We start from the raw sequence: 21,064 nt of genomic DNA, 5'->3' as shown, positions 1-21,064 counted from the left end.
ACCTCATTTCACGCTCCACCACAGCGTAGTCATTTCTATCTAACACTGGTTGCTACTTGAAATAACATTTGCATGGACACAGTTTGTTTCTCTCCCTTGAAAGAGAGATGACATGTTTATTGACCACCGTTCAACAGCTCCGACCCAAGCTTAAACAATTCATGGGGCCAAATACTGCACAGTACATTAATTTCCAGCCTTGTTTTTGCAGATCATGTTAGCATTCTGCTTTGTTGAAGACTGTAGTAAAAGGGACAGACCCTGGAATAGGTTTATATCGTTTCTCTGGTTCCTCTACTTATTATCTCGTCAGTAATGAACAGGAGCATTTGCAACACAGATGGATGTTGTACTTGACTGATGGACCAGAAAGAGCTTCGAGGACCAAAATGTTGGCATCGTTAAGGCATCATTATCTCCAAACACCTTCCCTTTATTCATGGACAAGTACAGTCTGTTTGACAAATCACATTCAAATGTCTGCTACTGCCTTTTTTGTTTTCACAGAGTTTCTTTGCACTTTTCCCAACCTAAAGTAAGCCAGTGGCAGTTTGTTAACATGATCTGGCCCTTTTGTCAGAGCAAAAGAAAAAAAAAAAAAACTTGCAAAGAGGAGAAAAAGCACTGAGAGCTTGCTTTAAGATGCAACTCAACGAGGCCATTACAAAACACATCAATATGATGCAAAAAAGAACATGTGAAGTCGAGGTATAGTAAGTAAGAAAACAGATCAATGGGAGATAAGGTACACAGTGTCCTGTAACGTAAAGCACCGTTCTCACTGAGAACTATAATGAACAAAAACATATTTACAGATAATAATGCCTGCACTTCACTGATTCAAAGTCTTGTTCTTCAACCCACTGCTGATTTTGAGAGATGCTGCGCGACTTGGTTGTGAGTGAGGCTAAATTTGAAGTGACAAGTGGAAACATTATTTTAGGTCATTAATTATGTTTCCGCAACCTGCTGCATTCCTTCAGTTAAATACTGTAAATCTCGTGATGTTCTCGTCATTCATGAGCACAGTTATCATATGCCGTGGCAACGTGTATATCACCACACAAGGTCCATGTCATTCGGATGTGCCACTTCATTTCTTCCTATGATTTGGATTTGTTTGATTTATTATAGAAGCTTCAGTTGGGAAACAGAGAGAAGAGCACAGTGTATTATGACAGTCTGCTCTCGATGTCTCAGTGTCTCTCCAGGTAAGCACACAACACATCCCGTATGTGTGTGCAAACATGTGGATGGACAGTAGTGAACGAGTTATTCCTCCGTTTATTTTGAATGTTTCACTCAATCTGGCTGGTTTCCTTGGCAACAGAGGTTGGGCCCGGGCTGTTGGATGCAGTGGGCTTAGCCTTCCAACCAAACAGAGCTTCCTGTTGGAGAGAGGAAGAGTTGTGTCAGTCTGTGTGATTTTACATGTGTTGTCATTTTTGATATACAAATGGGAAATAACAGCAGCTCACCTGCACGGCGCCCAGAGTGATCGTCCAGCCTCCAGGTGTGTCTCCCCCATGGGACCTCACTGCTGCGGCGGTGAGGACGCCAGCATTGAGGGCCTGGACTGAACCCTGAGGTGCAGCTGCTTCTGAAGCTGGTGGTGTTTGTGTGGATGAAACGGGAACAGTCGGCATATTTTGGGATGGCGCTGCGCCCGTCTCCTCCTCGATGGGCGCATCTTGTGAGCCGCCCAGAACAGAGGAGGAGTTTGAGAGCGGCGGAACGGACCCAGAGACACAACTGGGTGCTGGGCTGCACTCCCCGGAGGCGCTGGGGGGAGTGTGAGCGTGAGTTGGTTTCTTCCTGCGGAGCGTGTCGATCCAGCTGGAGCTGTGTCTGGAGGCGAAGGAGGCCAGGGCCAGAGACGAGAGCCTCATGTTCTTCCCTGAGGTGATCAGCTCTCCAAATCCTTCCTGGTGGGCAAAGGCGTAGCCTGACCTCCTGGAACCGCTGCGAGCGCCCAGACGGCCCTCTGACACGCTGCCCACCCCACGCCAGGCACCTCCCATGCTACGACCTACCGGCTTTCGCTTCTTCTGACGCACCAGCTGAGTGTAGCGCACCTGGAGAAGGAACAGAGGAGAGGAGAGGAGGTTTTGGTGGTTTGGTCCTGAAATTGTGGGTCCATATATATATCTATATATCTATATATACAGTATATTAGGGCTGTCAATAGATTCAAATATTGAATCACGATTAATCGCAAAATAATAGCACATTTTTTAATCTGTTCATAATGTACCTTAAAGGTAGATTTGTCAAGTATTTAATATTGTTATCAACATGGGAGTAGAATATATGCTATGAAATATGCTCGCTTTATGCAAATGAATGTATATATTTATTATTGTAAATCAATTAACAACACAAAACAATGACAAATATTGTCCCGAAACCCTCACAGGTACTGCATTTAGCATAAAAAATATGCAAAATCACACACATAGATAGATAGATAGATAGAGGTAATTTGAGGGGGGATGCCATCCCCCTTGTTAACCTGCCACCGCCCCTCTCCATCCCTTATTAGCAGAGAGCTTGCAGGGGCAGACATGTTAGTCTAGTCTGCCTGAAGGGCCTTTCACAGAGAGCGCAGTTTGAGCTGCACTCGCCGCTGGGTTCAGGGCAGCGTTCAACCAGGCGCGTTGCTTGGTGCAGCGAAGCAGTTATGGTGTAACACAAGCCGTTGGAAATGATGGGTTTCAGAGCACAGTAGTGCCGTTGTCGCGTTCTGTGTGAAAGGCCCTTCAGTCAGATAAAGGATCATGATGAGTCAACTAAACAACCCCTCTACTCAGGGTCTGAAATTAAGTCTTTTCCTCACACTGTGGCAGGTCACTGAACATTTCCACCGGCAACTCAGTCTGCCACTTCTGAAATCTACGCAGAATGCTTTAGAATTATAAACGCTGAGTCAGTGGTACCAGACAGTAGAAATATGCAATACATCATGTAATCTTAATTCCTGACTATTTTTAACGTAGCAATTGCTTTTTAAAAATAATGTTTCTTAATATAAGGAAAACCTGTCTGCCATGGTGGCAGGTGCCTGGAATTTTTTACCTCCCACAGCCAACATTTACCCTGTATTTGACAGGTGGCAGGTGCTAATTTCATTCCCTGCCTCTGACCCTGCACTCTCTGCTAGTAGGGGATGGAGAGGGGGGGATCTCAGGTTAACAAGGGTGTTGTATTTTGGTCCTTTTACTAACAAAGGGGGTGGCATCCCACCTCATTCCCCCTCAAATCGCCTATACTGCCACTTTTCTACCTAATACTCAATCTCAAACTCAAAACTCTTCGTACTTTACAACCCAAAATGTATCCCACGCATAGACACCAGTAATAGTGACTGTAGAGAAACTAAAAACAAATTAAAAAAAAGGAACTCCTTCGCACCATCTTGACTGCGGCTTCGGTTGGACGCCCAGCTGGCTTGAGACACACTGACTGACACTGAGCTCGTATTACTAAAAGTAACTCGTGTCATTAGGGTACACTGATTAAGTCAATATTTGCAGAGTATTTACAACGCGTGGGGCCAGTGACGAAAAGCATGAACTCATCACACACTCACACACACACACACTCAGAGATGAACTGTTTGTACTCGTGCAGTTAATGATTGGCTGAGACCAGTTTCAAACCGACCTGTTTGCGAAGACGAGACACTGACACATGTTGCAATGAAGAAGATGGACCCATCTTTGTGTTTGTGTGTGTTTTCTCACCGTGTCGGAGAGCTGAGGTTTGAGGTCCACCTTGAGGAAGCGGAATGCCAAAACTGGAACTATGCATATTGCTGTCGCCAGCGCAATAGTTAACCACACGACCGGTTGCAACAATGTGCTCTGGGCACTGCCTGCACTCACGAACACACACGTACAAACACACACATGAGCAAATATGTTTCAGGAGTTTACAGCATTTCACAAAGACTGTAAGCACACAGATATTATACATCTTTACATGAAGATCTCACTGGCGCTGCAACCCTGTCTCCTTCAAAACTATGTTCCCATACAATTCAAGTGAATTCTCAATTACGTTTCGAGGGAAATGCATCTTCTCCTCAGATTACGGTTGCAGTTTTAAACAGTTTTAAACATGTGATTAATGTTGTAAATTGAAACAAAACAAAACATGCAACAAAACTATTTGGTTAGGTTTAGTAAAAAACATAATTAAAATGACTACGAAATTGTCATAAAACAGAACAAAAACGCAATAAAAGCACATAGTAAGGTTTAGGGAACAAAAGTGGACTAAATTGACTTGACTTTTAGTTTCACACAGGACACAAACAGCAGTCTCCTGGGCAAAAGTTCTGTGTTTTTTGACTCATCCACCAGCCCAACCTCCTCCTCCTTGAGCAGACTTCTTCGGACTGTCATTACAAACGCATTTGTGATAAGCCTACGTCAAAAACAAACGTAATCCGTGACAAAATACGTTTCCCTCTAATCTTAATTCACAATGCAGTTTCATGTGGATAGGAATGTAATTTTTAGGAGACATGGCTGGGTGGTGTGAAATGATTTCAGCAGGTGATTACAGTAAACATTACTATTCTCTATCACAGAGCAAATATTATAGTCAGATTTTGGCTTATCACACATATATATAATAACAGGCAGCGGTGCATCAATGTTTTTATGGTGCATTTGTATGTGTATTTCACCTTATTGACATTTTTCCTGATTCAATCTTCATATACTTTTGTTATGTTGATTTATTTAGCGTAATCTAATTTTTATCAAACTTTACTGTTTAAAATAGGCTACTATTATGTCTTCTGTTTCTGTATCTATATATATATACACTCGATAAGACAGGTTTATTGACATTTCTAAAATATCCTCCCTCAGTGCAATCTATCACAATTCACTTGACAAATATGAAGCATCCTAAAGTTAAGAATTATATATTGTTTTTTAATTTTTCAATCTGAAATACCTATACTGATATCGGCTAGAGTATTAAAGCGACAATTAACAATAATTAAAGAGAAGAGGGGACTGACCTACAAAGTGGAACTGATTGGGAAAGATCCTGAAGAGGGTCTGACTGTGCAGAGCGAACATGATGGTGAAGTAGCAGCCCAGAGAGCCCCACAACAACACGTGGTTGATAACAGTCCAGAAGCCTGTGTCCAGAGCGATCTGCATAATCACACACAGACATACACAGATGCTTAAAACAGCACCGTTAATACACAACGGTGGAACATACAGTACAGTACTGGAGTTAAACATAAAGGTTGCCAGCTGCTGCGATGAAAGTTAACACTCCTGTGGTTTCTCTCACCTGTACGCTGACCACAATGACCAGGGCTGTTGCTGTGGTGACTGCAAAGGTCTGGTAGTCGGCGAGGGGCACACCGGTGCTTTGAGTGGCGTCGGACAGGACGGCACAGGGGACAAAAAACAGCACCACGGATGTGTAGATGCCCTGGGCGATGCAGATGAAGAACTCTCTCTTGTTGAAGAGGAGGTTGAGCTGCCCGGGCTCATACAGTTTAGGATACTCCAGACTCCTCTGGTCAGGAACATCCTGCAGTGAGACAGGAAGTGAGGAGCTGCAGTTAACTAAAATAAGACTGCAATGCTATGTCGTGGTTATATACTACAGAAATGATCTAGAATTGTTATTTTTCATGGAATAATTACATACAGGTTACCCAGAAAATACAGTACTAAGTGTCTACAACCATGCTAGCGACTGTGTGAAGCTGTACTTAAAGGTCCCATATTGTAAAAAGTAAGATTTCATGTCTTTTATATTATAAAGCAGGTTTAGGTGCTATATAAATACTGTGAAAGTATCGAAGCGGTCAATATACAGAGAAATACACACAGCCCATATTGAGAAATTGTGCCTTTGAAACAAGCCGTTAGGATTTCTGTCCATTTGTGATGTCACAAATATACAATATTTAGACCATTACACGGTTTTAAACGTAAACATTCTAAATGTGTCCCAGTTTATTCCTGGTTGCAGTGTATGTGAATAACATCAGCTAACAGGAAGTAAACATAGACCCAAACTGTTGCCAGGCAACACAATTCTGTTGCACTTCGTTGCAATTCCGTTGAAATGCACTAAAACGGAGCATTTCAGACACAGGGTGAATACAGGTATATTCAAGCAGACTAGTATGAGGAAAATAAAGTTTTTTTTTAACATTACAGCATGTAAACATGTTCTAGTAGAAACACAAAATACAAGTATGAACCTGAAAATGAGCATGATATGGGACCTTTAAGTACAGTGGTGCTTTGAGCTAAATGCTAACGTCAGCATGCTAACATACTCACAATGACAATGCTTACATGCCAATGTTTAGCAGGTATAATGTTCACCATCTTAGTTTAGCGTGTTAGCAGCACTAAACATGATGGGAATATCATTAGTTTTCAGGTATTTGGTCATAAACCAAAATATTGGACAAATCAAAAGTGCTTCCTGATGATGGCACTAGATGAAAAAATTAAAGGATCAGCAAAGTTAGTACAATATCCTGAACGTCATCATGGATGAATGTCATGGCAATCCATTCAGTAGTTTTCCAGACATTTCACTCAAATCATGGATGTCAACCTTATTGTGGCACCAGAGAAGTGTTTCTCAAATTTCTTTGAAATGAAAGACCAACAGACCGACATTGTCATCTCTCGCTAATGTAGCAAAAATTCATTCAATTGCATTATTTAAATCTCAAGGAATCATTGAGGGCATGCCCTCATTTACAATGATGTCAAGAGTACAATACAAGAGAATAAATACACACAAGAACATAATTAACGGATTACAAGAAGCATTCAGCCGGACAGGTACAATTGTGTTAATGTGTTATGTAAACTGTTCCAAGTTTGTGCAGCACAAACACCAAAAGCAGTTTCCCCAAATTTAATGTTTGCGTGCGGGACTTCAAGCTTTAGCCGATCACTTGAACGAGTCAAATATTGACCGATCTAATAAGGACGTGATGTATGATGGCAAGTTGCCATCACACATCATTATAGGGCTTTATAAATAGATAAAAACCAAGAATATGGCTTCATCTTTTTTTGATGTGCTGTTATCATGGCTGATAAATATTTAGACAGCAACGAAGAATTCCCCAACATTCATGTGGTTCTTCAATATAGGGGAACCAATACAGCATGCACAGTATGCGTGAACAGACCTGGTCAAATATCCCCATGGCCAGCACAGGGAGGGAGGTGTAGACAATGTTGTAGAGAGTGATGAAGTACTGATCATACACCGTCTGCGAGAGAGAGGAGATGGACACGAAAACACAGACAAAGTGAAAATCATGATTACACTTTCCTAACCCCTGAGTGTTGACGTAAAGATGAGCTTTACTCTCTCTGACCTGCGCCGAGAAGCCACAGAAGAAGCCGAACCAGAAGTGCACCATGGTGAAGGCAAAGTTCTTGTAGAAGAAGTAGCAGAGGAAACGGCACATGCGCAGGTAGGACCAGCGACCGTGCACCAGCAGGAGACGCTGTAGGAAGCGGAACTGGGAGAAGGAGTAGTCACTGGACAGTGCGGCCTGGATCCCCTCCTGACCTGAGATACCAACTCCGATATGAGCACCTGGAGGAGTGGAAAGAGAAGGACACAAGAGAGAAAGAGAGAGACACATAAAGCTGGCTATAGCTGGAAAAACTGGACTTTTGTTATTGGTTTTCTTGCAGGGTTTTTGATAACAAATCGTCTCTGTACTATTAGAAATAAAGAGAAATAAGCAATTTAACTCATCTAGATCATCTAGACTCAACTAGAGGTAAAATAGGATAAATACCAGCCAGAGATTTTCTTAACAAGCTAGCAACCCACATTTTCTCTAATTGCTTATGAGTCATCTATAGAGCATTAGTAAACGATCTATTATTATTACTCACTAAAAAGAGGAACAGATAAAACAAATGCCTCAGAAAAAAACAAATGCTAATATTGAGATTTGAAGAGATTAAATCACAGGATGTGAACCAACCGCTGTATTTCTGCTTTTGTACTTGCATAAATTCATTTGAAGAAACACTCACATATACATGTTTACATGACGTACATCCACAGACAAACACACGAGGTGATGCAACAGACTATTACAAATACACTTCGTGAAAAACAAAACATTGGGTTATTGGCTAAACCAAACCTCTCCCTTTGTTTCCCCTTAAGCAGCTTTAAGGTCACAACAACATCTTACTTTCATTCTGTATCACCTTTGTGCAACTCTTGATGAAGCTATATGCTGTATGCACTGAGTGAAATATTCAAACACACAGTATGAGCATGGACGGATAACTGAACACGACTAGTGGGCACAGGTCCAGGGGCCCAACAGGCTAGGTGGCCCCTGGGCCAGTCTCTGTTTGAAGTTACTGCTAACATTTCTTCAGTTTTGCATCTTCAAAGAGATGCAATACTACCAAAATGAGACACAAAACCAGCACAGAGACAAGAAATGACCAAAATGAAACAGAAAACAACCAAAACGAGACACAAAAAGACCACGAAGAGATGCAAAACATCTACATAGAGATGCAAAGTAACACAGTGATGCACGACTACAAAGAGATGCAAAAGGACTACGAAGGGATACAATACTACCAAAAGGAGATACAAAACTACCACGGAGATGTGAAATGACCAAAATGAGACACCAAACTACCAAAAAGAGACACAAAATGACCACAAAAAGATGAAAAACTACCAAAAAGAGACACCAAAATAACTAGAAAGAGATATAAAACGACCAAAAAGAGATGCAAAACAACATAAAAGAGATGCAAAACGACCAAAAAGAGATGCAAAACAACCTAAAAGAGTTGCAAAACGACCAAAAAGAGTTGCAAAACGACCAAAAAGAGACTCGATACGCTTACAAAGAGAAGCAAAACAAAGAAAAATATGTATTTTGAAGAGTATGGGCCTTTACATGTCTGTGCCCAGGGGCCCATTGTCTTATAATCCGTCCATGTATGTGAGTATGCTGCATACAGTAAGACTTAATGTATTTCATGGCTGTACCATTTCATCAAATGAAAATATTCAAGATGTCTTGTTTATCATGTTATACACATTTTCCCAAAGTTCAGTTGGACAGATTTGGTATGTTTGGGATTTCCATTAGAATTGAAAATATGGTATGAACAATGTTTGTCTGCACAGCGCAATATGTGGCCAACCTGCGGGTCCGTAGGGTTCGAGAGGACACTCACCACACTGAAGACACTAAGACATCAGTACCTAACTTGATGAAGACATCACACCTACTGCAACATACATTTCCACACCACCTTCGTCACTACTAGTAACACCATGTAGATAAACAACTTCTACACTTCTGCTGAGAATGTCCATTGCCTAAAGGTCAACGCTGCCACCGATGCAGCTACTTCCCTCTTTCCTCTCCGTCCTGTCCTCCATGTCTGCACAACTCACTTTTGATCATGCTAACGTCGTTCGCTCCGTCTCCTATAGCCAGAGTGACGGCCTTCTTGTGTTTCTTGATGAGCTCCACCACCTGAGCTTTTTGCAGCGGGGTGACTCTGCAGCAAATCACTGCTTTGCACGCGCATGCCGTCGACACAAACTCCATCTCCATGTCTGCTTCTAGTGCGTGGGCCTGTCAAAGAAAAGAGGGGAGAGAGTGGATAAGTTTAAAGGGTCAGAGTTGCATCTGTGGAAGAAAAGTACTTTGAAAAACAATAGTTTTGTTGATGCAAGTTACACATTTGACAGTTGACAGTTTAATTCTGCTTGTTTTGTGTACGTGCACAGTATGTGAGTGTGGCGGGAGTGTCATACCAGACTGTGACCGTTGATTACGAGGGCAAACTCTCCAGAGATGTTGTCCATGAGGTTGGAGGGAGGTGGTGGTGGTGATGGAGGAGGAGGAGGAGGGCACTGCAGCTGTTTCCCTCCTCCTCCTACCGTACCATCTCCTTCTTGTCCCTCTCTGAACCCATTACCAATGAAACATCCCTCCATCCCCTCCTCCTTCCCGCCATCTCTGGGTCGCGAGAGCTCGATCATTCTTTCCCTCGCTCTCCTGGAGAGGAAGACAAACAAACCTCAACATCAACAGGGCTTGTCTTTAGAGGAGGAAATAGGGAGGAGATGAAAGAGGAATGGGAAAACGGGCACAGGTGAGAAAACAAATCAAAGAAGAGATATAAATATAGATATAGATATAAATAGGACCCTGAAGTTATCGCTGTTGTTTCAGCCCCTGGCCTTCATCAATTTATCACCCAAATCACTGCAGTGCTGTGTATGTTAGCTGGTCCGACACACAAAAAACACCAAGATGGCGTCATGGTGTTGCTGTTCTACATACTGTATGTTTAGGCTATTTGACTCTTGAATGGAAAACTTAGGGCACTTTAAGGTACGTTTCATATTTAGCTTAGTGTCTTCTTTATTTATAAAAATGTTTGGTAACACTTAACAATAACCATCATTAATAAATAGTAAATTGATAGTTAATTAAAATTGAACAATGCAATAATAATTAATAATGTTAACTAATTATTAGTAATGCTATAATTTATGTTACTTTAACCGTCTATTGTTGTACACATTATAACATTTTATTTACTATACTAAGTATTTGATAATGATTACCAAATGATTTGTAAACCTTTAAGAAATTGCTTGTAAAATATCTATAAACATTATTTGAATGGCTGTTATAAATTTGCAACTGATGTTTATAATACCTTATTAAATGGTTAATAAATAAATTACAAAAGATCTATAAATATCATTTAAATAAATAGTTAATAGTTTGTTAATGGTTAATAATGGGTTTCTGGTCCATCTATCTATGTAATGCTTATAGATATTTTACAAATGTTTTCTTAAAAGGTTTACAAAATAATTTGGTAATCATTATACTTAATATAGTATATACAATGTTATAATGTGTGCAACAATAAATAAATATCAGCTTATGACATAATATATAATTTATAAACTGATTATTTACACAAACCAATGATAGATTAAGCATAAATTATAGCATTATTAATGATTAATAAACACTATTAATTATCATTTCATTGTTTGTTAACAGTAAAATAACTATTAATTAAAGTTTAATTGAGTTTAATCAATTTACCATTTATTAATGATGGTTATTGTAGGTGTTACCCAATGTTTTAATCATAATAAGGTTTCATCAGTATGTTTTGTTGTGTGTTGTCATGTCTTTCCCGTATAGCACTATGAGCTCACCAAGCTAACTTATAGCTTTTGTTGTAATGGCAATAAAGTTAGGTTTTTTGCAATTCACACAAGATACGGGAACTATACGGGAAATATGTGTACATTAGCAGGAATGTAGCCCAACATGGAAGTGAAAGCAGTGGTCTGTTAATTTAAATGTGAAAGTGAAAGACAAGTATTGTCCCTAAAATCAATGAATAATCATGATAAATAATAGTGATCTCAATATTGATCAAAAGAATTGTGATTATCATTTTGGCCATAATCATGCAGCCCTAAAATTTACGTAACCAGCTTGGTGGTTTTAGTGTTTTGATTTAACTGTAGTGGCTAAATCAAAGCTTGGATTAACCACCAGCTGGAACACTGCACTTCCACAACTACTCACTCCAATCATGCGTACACTTCTCAGTTATTTTCTGATCAACACATGCCTTTTGTCATTTTTGTTCAGTGTTGATCCTACAGTGTAGAGAAACAGAAACACCAGACAGACAGACAGACAGACAGACACACAGACAGACAGGCGGACTGACCCGAGCTCCTGCCGTACGCTCTGGACAGTGTGTCCACTGATGATGAACACCTCGGCCATATCATCTGTCAGCATCTTGCAGGAGTAACCTATATTGACAGCGGTCTCTGTGTGAGAGACACGGAGAGAGTTACTGGAGTTCAGTTAATAATTTCAGTTGAACATGTTCAAGATTCATGATAAAGATAAACAGTTGAGCTGAACATGTTTATATCTTTATTCATATTTGAGAAAAGTGATTTAATTTCACTGCTTGCATGATTTTTGCCACCACAGATCAATTATATAATTGTGGCTGGCACTTGGACCTGGCTTTGTTGATGATTGGCTCTTGGTCATAGTGACCAATAGTTGTAATCAGCTGGAGATCACACAGAACATACAGTATATTCTTTTGCCCAAGGAACAGTGTGTAACGTTAGCTATTAGCAGAAATAGAAGATAATATTCATAACTATGTTTTTATTAGTGTATAATCACCTGAAACTAAAAATTGTTGTTAGAATGAACCCTTCTTATTTAATTCAATTCAATTTATTTTTATATAGTTACAAATCATAACATATCTGCATAGGGAGCGGGTCCTCTTCACAGAGTCCACCATGTTGCTCTGCCATATTTCTACAGTAGCCCAGAACGGACAAACCAAACACTGGCTCTAGAGAGAGCCTTTCACGTTTTTACATTACCTGAAGGCCACCGTAGTTCTCAGACACGCTTGTGAAACTGTGGTAACGTGAGCCACAAAGGGCAAAACCGTGGTGCCACCAGCCGCCGTCTGACTTACGTTGCTCCTAAAGTAGTGTTATTATGGTAAGGACGGCCTCTGAGTGAGGTGAACGGCGTTACCACGGTTTTGAACTCGGCAGCTCACGTTACCGGCGTCTTGGAAAGTGAGGAGTGAGTGGAGGGGTACTCAGTTGGTTGCAATCTGCAACCGCACCACTAGATGCCGCCAAATCCCACACACTGTACCTTTAAATCTAAGTCCTCTACAACCCTAGATATCTGCAGGTTTGCCTAGTTTTATGTTGACCATTTCAGTGAATGTCAGGCATAATTTGCGGTAGATCTGTTCAGATTTGAGTGTCGGAGCACAATGTCAACAGGATACCGTGCTGAGATGCCCTTTAGTATCTCTTTGTTTGTTTCATTCTTTGCAAATGGTGGTGCTTTTTAAACAATTGCTTCCAAATGAAGCTCTGAAAGCGTGTGTAAAAGTGTGTCTGTCTCACCCTGCTTGTCTCCAGTGAGAACCCAGATCTTAATGTTAGCCAGATTGAGGACAGCGATGGTTTCTGGGACGCCTTCCTGCAGCTTGTCCTCTATAGCGGTGGCACCCAGGAGCTAGACACACACACACACACACACACACGCATGCGCACGCACGCACGCGCATGCACACACACACACACACGCACACACACACACACACACACACACACACACACACACACACACACATAAATTCCAGTTATTATACTGCCAGGGAATATCAGTAGGGCATAAAAACAATGTCTATGTTATGACTTGAAATGGCTTACCATCAATTCAACTCATTAAATCAATAAAACAACATCCTGCACTGACAAGATCTGACGCTGTTGTTTAGCTACAGTAAAAGAAAGGAATTTCCCCTCTCCAGTTATAGCCAAGACGCTGCATCCAACGAAACCTAAAGTTCCCTTTTTCTTTTTTTTAAATGCCATTTTTATTCAGTTTGCGGAAGGAAGTCATAAATTGTGTGACAAACAAATGGCTTAATGTTCCATTTAAAGAAAGTGAAAGTCAGACACACAACATCACACATGGTTGCACACTCTCACATCAAGCCACTAACCATCATGTCTTGTTCTATCTCCTCGTAAGCGGCTGCCAGTCGGTCCTCTCTGCAGCTGGCGGCCTTGTCGGCGCAGCGGTGGCTCTCTGACCATGCCTCCCACTCGTCCTCTGACAGGTCCCTGTAGGCCAGCGCCAGCGTCCGCAAACCATCTGCTGCATACTCCTGGAGCCAAATATATAACAAACATATACACACGTTCTGACATGAGGACACACATGAGGTGAAACAATGAAGTCCTGTAGGTTGATGGTACTCTATTCCACTATCATTAGGTCCAAATTTAGGCCACATGTCAAGGTGATATATGTTTCCAAGAGACACTAGATGGCAGTACAGCTCCATCCATCCAAGAGTGAATGTGCATGTGTGTTTACTCACATTGAGGTGGTCTGAGGTGATATTCATCAGTTCCTGGTTACAGGGGTGAAGTCTCTCCAGCAGCACAGTGTCGGCTCCTTTACAGTACAGACGGATCCTGCCCTCTGGGTTACGCACTGAGTGTAAAGAAGACAAAATACTTCAACAACTCTTCCACCACCTTCAAATAACCAGACTCTTCAGACTCCCCTCTTTTTCATCTTCAATAAATGTCATCCCTGCACACAGTGGGTGATAAGCTGTTTTTGGCAATGATGTATAAACGTGTGCTCAGTGCCTCGTGGCCTTGCTGCTCTGTTGCAAGACCAAAGCTGTTGCTAAGGCCAGAGGGATTTATGACCTGTGATTTCTGGGCTGTTTTCCAGCTCATTACACGACGATCAATCACGGGAACACACAGTGAAATATCACTGAGGGTTAAAATGTAAACCTGACTAACTGGCGATCTCCTGCCAGTTGGTGCGAGTGTGGATCATGATTAAATACATATTATGTACAGTTCTCGTTGCGTTAATGGCATCCAGGAATAAAAGAAGAGTGCTCCAAGATCTCAGATTTAAAGTGATTTTCACTTCACTAGGGTGTCGCAATATACCAGTATTGTTGATAACCGTGATATTTAAAAATGTTAATAACACACCTATGATAATATTGTGTAAATAACCCAGCACCTCTTAAATCATTTTAAATATACAATTATGGTTAGAGACTCTCTCTCCTCCTTCCTACACTTGTATTTTGAGTGTAATTAATTTGCCAAAAAAGAGACAAAACGCACAATAACCAGAGTTAAAGGTGCTAAATGCAAGATTGGGAGCATTTTTATTGCCTCCACATGGCTCTCAACATGGCAACAGCTGAGCTGGCGGCTCGTAGCTAACGGTGTTAACAGCGCTAACAGTGCAAACCGGTCGGCTGTAACCGCCGTATGTGAGCAGTGCAGAGCGGCGGCCACGAGCTAACCAGTGGGGCACACTCACATGCATGTACATGCACTAAAAGGACGCGCCCGGCGATGTCAACAAAGCAAAGAGAAGCTCTGATTACAACACACACAGAGTGACTTCATTCTCTGCTCAGGTAGACATTACTCCTCTTTATCTTTACATAGCAAATAGTTGTTTGCTGTTATATTTATGCTCTGGATATCCTATAGAGCACCTTTAAAAATGAATTTGACTTTTTTAAATTTTCTATAGATATCACAATAATATCGTTATCGTGAATTCTTTTCGCCACGATAATCGTGTAGTGAAAATCTGATAATGTGACAGACATACTGTACACCCAACATTCCTGCTGCAACAAGGTGCTCATCATTGTAGCCTTTTGAAAGTAAGGTTGCTTTATGACAAGTGAAAAGTCTTCAGGCAAAAGTAAATGAAGGGAAAACAAGGAGAATGCAACAAACTGAAACTTCTCCAGAGTGCCAAGCATGTAGGAGAACTAGGGTGACCGATGCGAAAACATGAATGGCCCTATCTAGAGCCAGTGTTTGGTTTATCTGTGATCAGGTGATTATACACTAATGAAAACATACATATTAATATTATATTCCATTTCTGCTAATAGATCCCGCCTGTTCCTTTAGAATAAACACCAACAAATTATCAGATTTTTAGTAAACTGAAAATGACGATCCTTGCACACCTATAACAGACATCCTCTTGCGTATGTTGTTGAAGTCCAGTATGGCGAGCAGAGTGTAGGTGACAGGTCGTCCAATCTCTATCGTGGTTATCGTCCCGGGTGTTCGGGAGCGAAACACAAAGCCGAAGTTTCGAGCTGCTGTCACTAGAGCGCCCTCATCTGGAGACTGAGCCTTATAAAGCAGCTCTCCTGGGTGGACAGATAGAGTGATGATAAATAACAGACAGACGGTGTCAATGTTTGCTGCCATTCCACATCCCCAGATTCCCCTCTCTCACCCTCACTCTTCTCCTCACTCATGACGGTGTGACAGAGGGAGAGCAGGCGGAAAAACTCATGAGTGTGTGCGTCTTCCACTTTCACTGATTCCAGCAGGGTGTCGTCATAGAAACAGAAGTCTGGGTCCGCCAGGTGGTTGAAGGGGGTGAAGTCCAATCTCTGATGATAAATGATGAGTCAGGGACTCTGATAATACGCCATAAACTAGGAGTACATACTACATACGCATGTGTATGAATGCATGCAAAAACAGATATGGCTACTTACCTTTGGCTGAGGTCCCAACGGGTCTGTTCCTTCACCTGACAGTAACACACACACACACACACACACACACACACACACAGACACAAACACACACACGTTTAAGACTGTGTTGTGTAGTTTTTGTGCATGTTGATTACACTCAGTGGCCACTTTATTAGGTACATCTGTACAAGCTAATGCAATCCAATACAACTGTTTTGCCATATAGTCAATAAAGTCTGCTTTTATGCCTATATAGATGTGTTGTCATGGAGGTATTAATTCAATTATATGTTCAGTTTTAGCATTAAGGTCAGAGTTAGTGGTGGTGCATTATATTCAGAAGTGTTTCTAATATTCTCCCCCCTCATATATGTGAATAGAAAGGACAAAAATATAATGTAGTCCAGTACAACAACACCTTTAACTGTGACATCAGCAATAAACATATTGTTGAATTAATACAATTTAATAAAACTGAACATTATACATTCAGGCTCCCTCATGTGGCTCAAAGGTGTACTGCAGATATAAATGTTAAATAAAGGATTAAGAAATTCTGCTCATTTATTTGGCGACCCTGGTAAAATCTCTGGCGACCAACTTGTGGGCTCCGACCCAGTCTTTGGGAATGACTGCAATAGACTGTATAGGTGTACCTAATAAAGTGGCCACTAAGTGTATATGTGTGTTTGTGTGCACACTTACCGTAAGTCTGTCTATTGATGGAGCACTTATTGAAGCTCATGATGTTCTGAGTGAGAGTTCCAGTTTTGTCACTGAAGATATACTCAACCTAAAGGAAACAAATTAAATGGTCACACTGAATCTAAAATAACACAGACAATGTTATTGTTGTAAAATGATTGTAAGTATAGAAGTAAGATTAAGCTATTGTCGTATTCTGAAATAAAAATAAAGATCTTCAACTTCATTTTGGATCTAAATTATCTTAAAAATTGAGATGCATGAAATGGGTATAGGGTGAGAAATCTTTTGACTGCCTTTACTGAACACTATTTAAAGCCCAAGAGAGTGATGCACTCTTCAGACCAATCTGTGAAGCCTCCTCATCTCTTAATTTAGATTCCTTTTAGTCTGCATGTGCAGTAAAGAAACAAGTGGTTCATTAAGTTACTGCAGAATGTATTGAAAAATAAATAGAAACGCATTTTAAAAGAATTTAAGATAAATTAACTAAGCATCAGAAAAGCAACAGAAACTAGAGTGAATGTAGGATGGATGGGCAAAATATACAATCAATACACATGCATGAAATATCAATATGAACACACAGACTGTTTGCTGTATTGTAACTGTGGCTGCCCACCTGGCCCAGCTCCTCGTTCAGGGTGGTGGTCCTGGCCTCAGCTGCTGTGTTACACTGGGAGCAAAACATCTGCTGGTCCCAGTTAATGAAGTAGCTGTGGCCCAGCCTGATCACCTCCACACTGACACACAGACATGTGAGAGAGGGACATGGTTACAAAAACAGTAAAGTAAAAGTCATATAACTTACAACACTAACAGTACACCTTGAACACACAGAGAGAGAGGACAATAAATGCTCATCAGTTAATAGTTTAGCAAAGCAATGTACTGCTGTGGACGAGGCCAATAGCAAAACGTATTTTAGCCACCTACAAGAAATACTCACCTAAATAAATCAATATCAGTTTACATGTACGATATATTCAGACTATTTTCATTGCTTTACCTTGCCGTCAGACAGCCCTTTCTGACAGGGAACTGAAGCCGTTGCATCCATCTATGCTCTCGCCAAAGCCACCAGACTCCATTGAAAAAAACAGTAATTTTACCTTGCAGAACACGGGGGTTGCTGGTCTACTGCTGCCTCGATCGGTTGGTTTGTTTGTGTTATTGTGTGACTTTGGTGAATCCAAACTAACCAAAATAACACAATAACACAAAACAAACTAACTGATTGAGGCAATGGTAGATCAGCAACCCCCGTGTTCTGCAAGGTAAAATTACTGTTTTTTCAATGGAGTCTGGTTGATTTGGTGAGAGCATAGATTACATAGACTGTACAGCTGTCTCACGGCAAGGTAACCCAGCGAAAATATTCTAAATATAGCTGCCGGCCCCGTCCACAGCAGTACATTGCTTTGCTTCCGTGTGGTAACTCCTGTCTGTTTTTCTAAGCTGGGAGTGAGCCGAACGTCAAATACTGTAGGTAGAGTATGGATAAGTACCTCATACAACCCCACTTAAAAACACCCAAACTCTCCCTTTAATACCACTTCTGTTCATTTTCTGTGATCCATATATGTCTTTCGCCACTCACATATTCTATACACACTTTTCTTTTGCACAATATGCCTTGGACTTCTCCTCACCTGACATACAGAGAGATAGGCACCACGGTGTTGAGGATGATGATGTAAGACCAGAAGGAGAGGAAGGCCGAGAACAGGAAGTTGTCCACCGGAGGGTCCCAGGGCAGGTAGCTCTGAAACAGGGAGCCCACCTCTCTCTCCCACACGGCGTTACCAACAGCAAGGATGACACCCATACACACCAGGAAGCCAAAGATCTGACAGACACATTACAGACAGAGTAAGCAAGAGTACAAGCAGATATCTCTGGTCAGTTGAGCCCAAATTAGGATCGAATACTGGAGATATATGAAACTAGATTCAAGCCACTGAGTTCATGTCCTGAAATAGTGACTATATGAGCCATGAAAGTGAGAGGTTTGGGGTGTCCTACCCAGAGGACCAGAGTGTTCATCAGGCGATCGATGCTCGTACGCTTAAACTTGGTGCGACCGCTGTTCTGCATCAGCTTGGTATCTGGGCCTGAGACAAAAACAAGGGGGAGTTAAACTTGTTACTCACATCACATACATACTTCTTTCACACACAAATACACACAGACCTGCAAAGATGACGAGGCCGTAGCAGGCCTCCGTGTTGCGGAGGACACATCCTCGCAGCAGCATGTTCTGGTTGGTCAGGGTGTATTTCTTGTCTCTCCAGTACAGAGTCCCACAGAAACGATCCAGCTTGTTGTTGGGGGGCTCACATACCACCTCACCTTCACACACACACACACACACACACACACACACACACATACATAAAAATACAAATATAAATCAGAAGTCCATTAAATCCAATTGCAGTATTAGGTTTATGTATTAGGTTTATTTTCCTAGCTGTATGATATAGTGTTGAATTAATCATCCACCTGACATCATGCTGAAACACATACCTTTCGTAAGTTGATATGTGTGGGTTGATTTGCTGCAGTAATGCATTTTGTGCAGCAGGTGAGGAGTGTGTGTGTGTGTGTGTGTGTGTGTGGGCGCGCTGTGCTGCTGACACTAAAGTCTTTGGTTGTGTGAGACTAGTGGGCGGGTGATGATAGGCTGTCGTTCAATGCTGGCAGGGTAGGGCAGACAGAAAGTGCGTGCGTGTACATTTTGTGCTCATGTGCGAGGGTGTGAAGGTGGATCACGTCTGCCTTATAAACACTGAAACCTGTTGACCTATATTATATCATCAAGACAGGAAGATGAAGAGGATGATTTTTTCTTGAAACTCACCGTCAAACGAAGCCAAGTTGTTCGGGCCTCCAAGTTCGGACGTCACTGAGACGGACTGACGAACCTTCATATTGGTCTCTCTGCAAGATAACACAGCACACAGCGATTTAGATGTAGTGTCCTGTTGCTTCTGCAGATTGTCGATGAGTTGATGGTAAGAGATGTGGTGAGTTTTCTGACCCGTCCAGCTCGGCTGTCTCGATGTAACAGAGTCCGTGAGGTTCGCTGCTGGACAACAGGAGCAGGTCAGCCTGAAAAATAGATACAATAGCTGAGCATCCACTGCACTGCACTGACAGCACAGGAACAGAATTAGTGAGGCCCAGATGGCACAGTGATGAAAAAAAAATAAAAAATTAGCATCTGCAAACAAGTTAGTAATTAACAACAGTAGGTGGCATCCTCTAATAAGGCACATACTGTACTGAATCGGTCTACAATACAGTATAAATAACCATCATGATCACAAGCATATCCAGACGGTTGAACCCGGAACAGTCTAATGCTAGATTGGTAGATAAAGTAGTCTTAATCAAAATGCACCCTGCAAGACCCCTGATCACTGTGTGTGTGTGCATGTGGCAATGTACATCACACACTTACTGCCACAAACTGTTTGTTTTCCAGTTTGATGATATCACCCACTCGAACGTTCAACCACTTTTCATTCCGTAGCCTGAAACAGAGAGAAACAGTGTGAAGAGAGACAACAGTTAGAGAAGCTAAGAAATCATTGTGATTGAAGAAACTTTGCAAAGAAAAACTGTTGAAATTTTATTAATAAATTTCATGTCTTAGTTTAGGAAACAACAGCCCTGGTGAGTGCTTAGTTGCAAATGACAACACATGAGACTCACGAGCCACGGATGAGGACCTGAGACTGGCGGTTGTTCACTTGGTTGTCGCTCTTGTGACGAAACTGCAAGAGAAAAAAGATCAGTGTGAGGTTTTCAGGAGCATGTTACAGTCAAAGTAGAGTCTGCTAGAAATAATCAGATGTTCCTGTATTTCACTGTAAGAATCCGTGAGTATGTAGTGCGTCAAAAAAACCATGCTCACGTAGTCGTCTGTGGCATCCTTTACTGCGGTGATGCTCAGCACCAGAGCTAAAGGCACGATGGTAGTGAACCAGGAGAGGGAGGAGATCTGAGGTATTAACTAGACAGAGGCAGAGAGAAGGTTGATTTGCAGATTAGTTTGAAAAAGGACACAAAGGCAGAGTGTGATACAGAGACAGATACATCTGACCCTATAGCCACACAGCAGACCGCTGAGCTCCCGAAGAACCTGAGTGCACCTGAGT

General features: G+C 41.5%; 1 protein-coding gene across 4 annotated transcripts in view; it reads right to left on the bottom strand.

The window, feature by feature from the left end:
• Positions 1 to 82: 82 nt before the first annotated feature.
• The window catches only part of atp8b2 (ATPase phospholipid transporting 8B2), a 32,864-nt gene continuing 11,882 nt past the window's right edge, over positions 83 to 21,064 (bottom strand). For all 4 annotated transcript variants that reach the window (XM_037784054.1, XM_037784052.1, XM_037784055.1 and 1 more), the window contains 26 exons: positions 20,821 to 20,919; positions 20,619 to 20,680; positions 20,365 to 20,437; positions 19,942 to 20,012; positions 19,762 to 19,841; positions 19,092 to 19,250; positions 18,924 to 19,012; positions 18,551 to 18,747; positions 17,521 to 17,641; positions 16,899 to 16,986; positions 16,212 to 16,246; positions 15,944 to 16,103; positions 15,666 to 15,854; positions 14,016 to 14,131; positions 13,635 to 13,799; positions 13,030 to 13,141; positions 11,796 to 11,901; positions 9,838 to 10,081; positions 9,472 to 9,655; positions 7,394 to 7,617; positions 7,202 to 7,285; positions 5,320 to 5,565; positions 5,036 to 5,174; positions 3,744 to 3,874; positions 1,479 to 2,075; positions 83 to 1,388 (listed from right to left, as the gene is read on the bottom strand). In XM_037784054.1, coding sequence (XP_037639982.1) covers positions 1,299 to 1,388; positions 1,479 to 2,075; positions 3,744 to 3,874; positions 5,036 to 5,174; positions 5,320 to 5,565; positions 7,202 to 7,285; positions 7,394 to 7,617; positions 9,472 to 9,655; positions 9,838 to 10,081; positions 11,796 to 11,901; positions 13,030 to 13,141; positions 13,635 to 13,799; positions 14,016 to 14,131; positions 15,666 to 15,854; positions 15,944 to 16,103; positions 16,212 to 16,246; positions 16,899 to 16,986; positions 17,521 to 17,641; positions 18,551 to 18,747; positions 18,924 to 19,012; positions 19,092 to 19,250; positions 19,762 to 19,841; positions 19,942 to 20,012; positions 20,365 to 20,437; positions 20,619 to 20,680; positions 20,821 to 20,919 — 3,861 coding nt within the window. In that variant the 3' untranslated portion in view covers positions 83 to 1,298. The remainder of the gene's footprint in view (positions 1,389 to 1,478; positions 2,076 to 3,743; positions 3,875 to 5,035; positions 5,175 to 5,319; positions 5,566 to 7,201; positions 7,286 to 7,393; positions 7,618 to 9,471; positions 9,656 to 9,837; positions 10,082 to 11,795; positions 11,902 to 13,029; positions 13,142 to 13,634; positions 13,800 to 14,015; positions 14,132 to 15,665; positions 15,855 to 15,943; positions 16,104 to 16,211; positions 16,247 to 16,898; positions 16,987 to 17,520; positions 17,642 to 18,550; positions 18,748 to 18,923; positions 19,013 to 19,091; positions 19,251 to 19,761; positions 19,842 to 19,941; positions 20,013 to 20,364; positions 20,438 to 20,618; positions 20,681 to 20,820; positions 20,920 to 21,064) is intronic.

This window comes from Sebastes umbrosus, chromosome 11 (assembly GCF_015220745.1).
Source record: "Sebastes umbrosus isolate fSebUmb1 chromosome 11, fSebUmb1.pri, whole genome shotgun sequence".
NCBI lineage: Eukaryota > Metazoa > Chordata > Actinopteri > Perciformes > Sebastidae > Sebastes > Sebastes umbrosus.
Note: the sequence above shows the minus strand (reverse complement) of the source record. Positions and strands in the feature narration are given on the sequence as shown.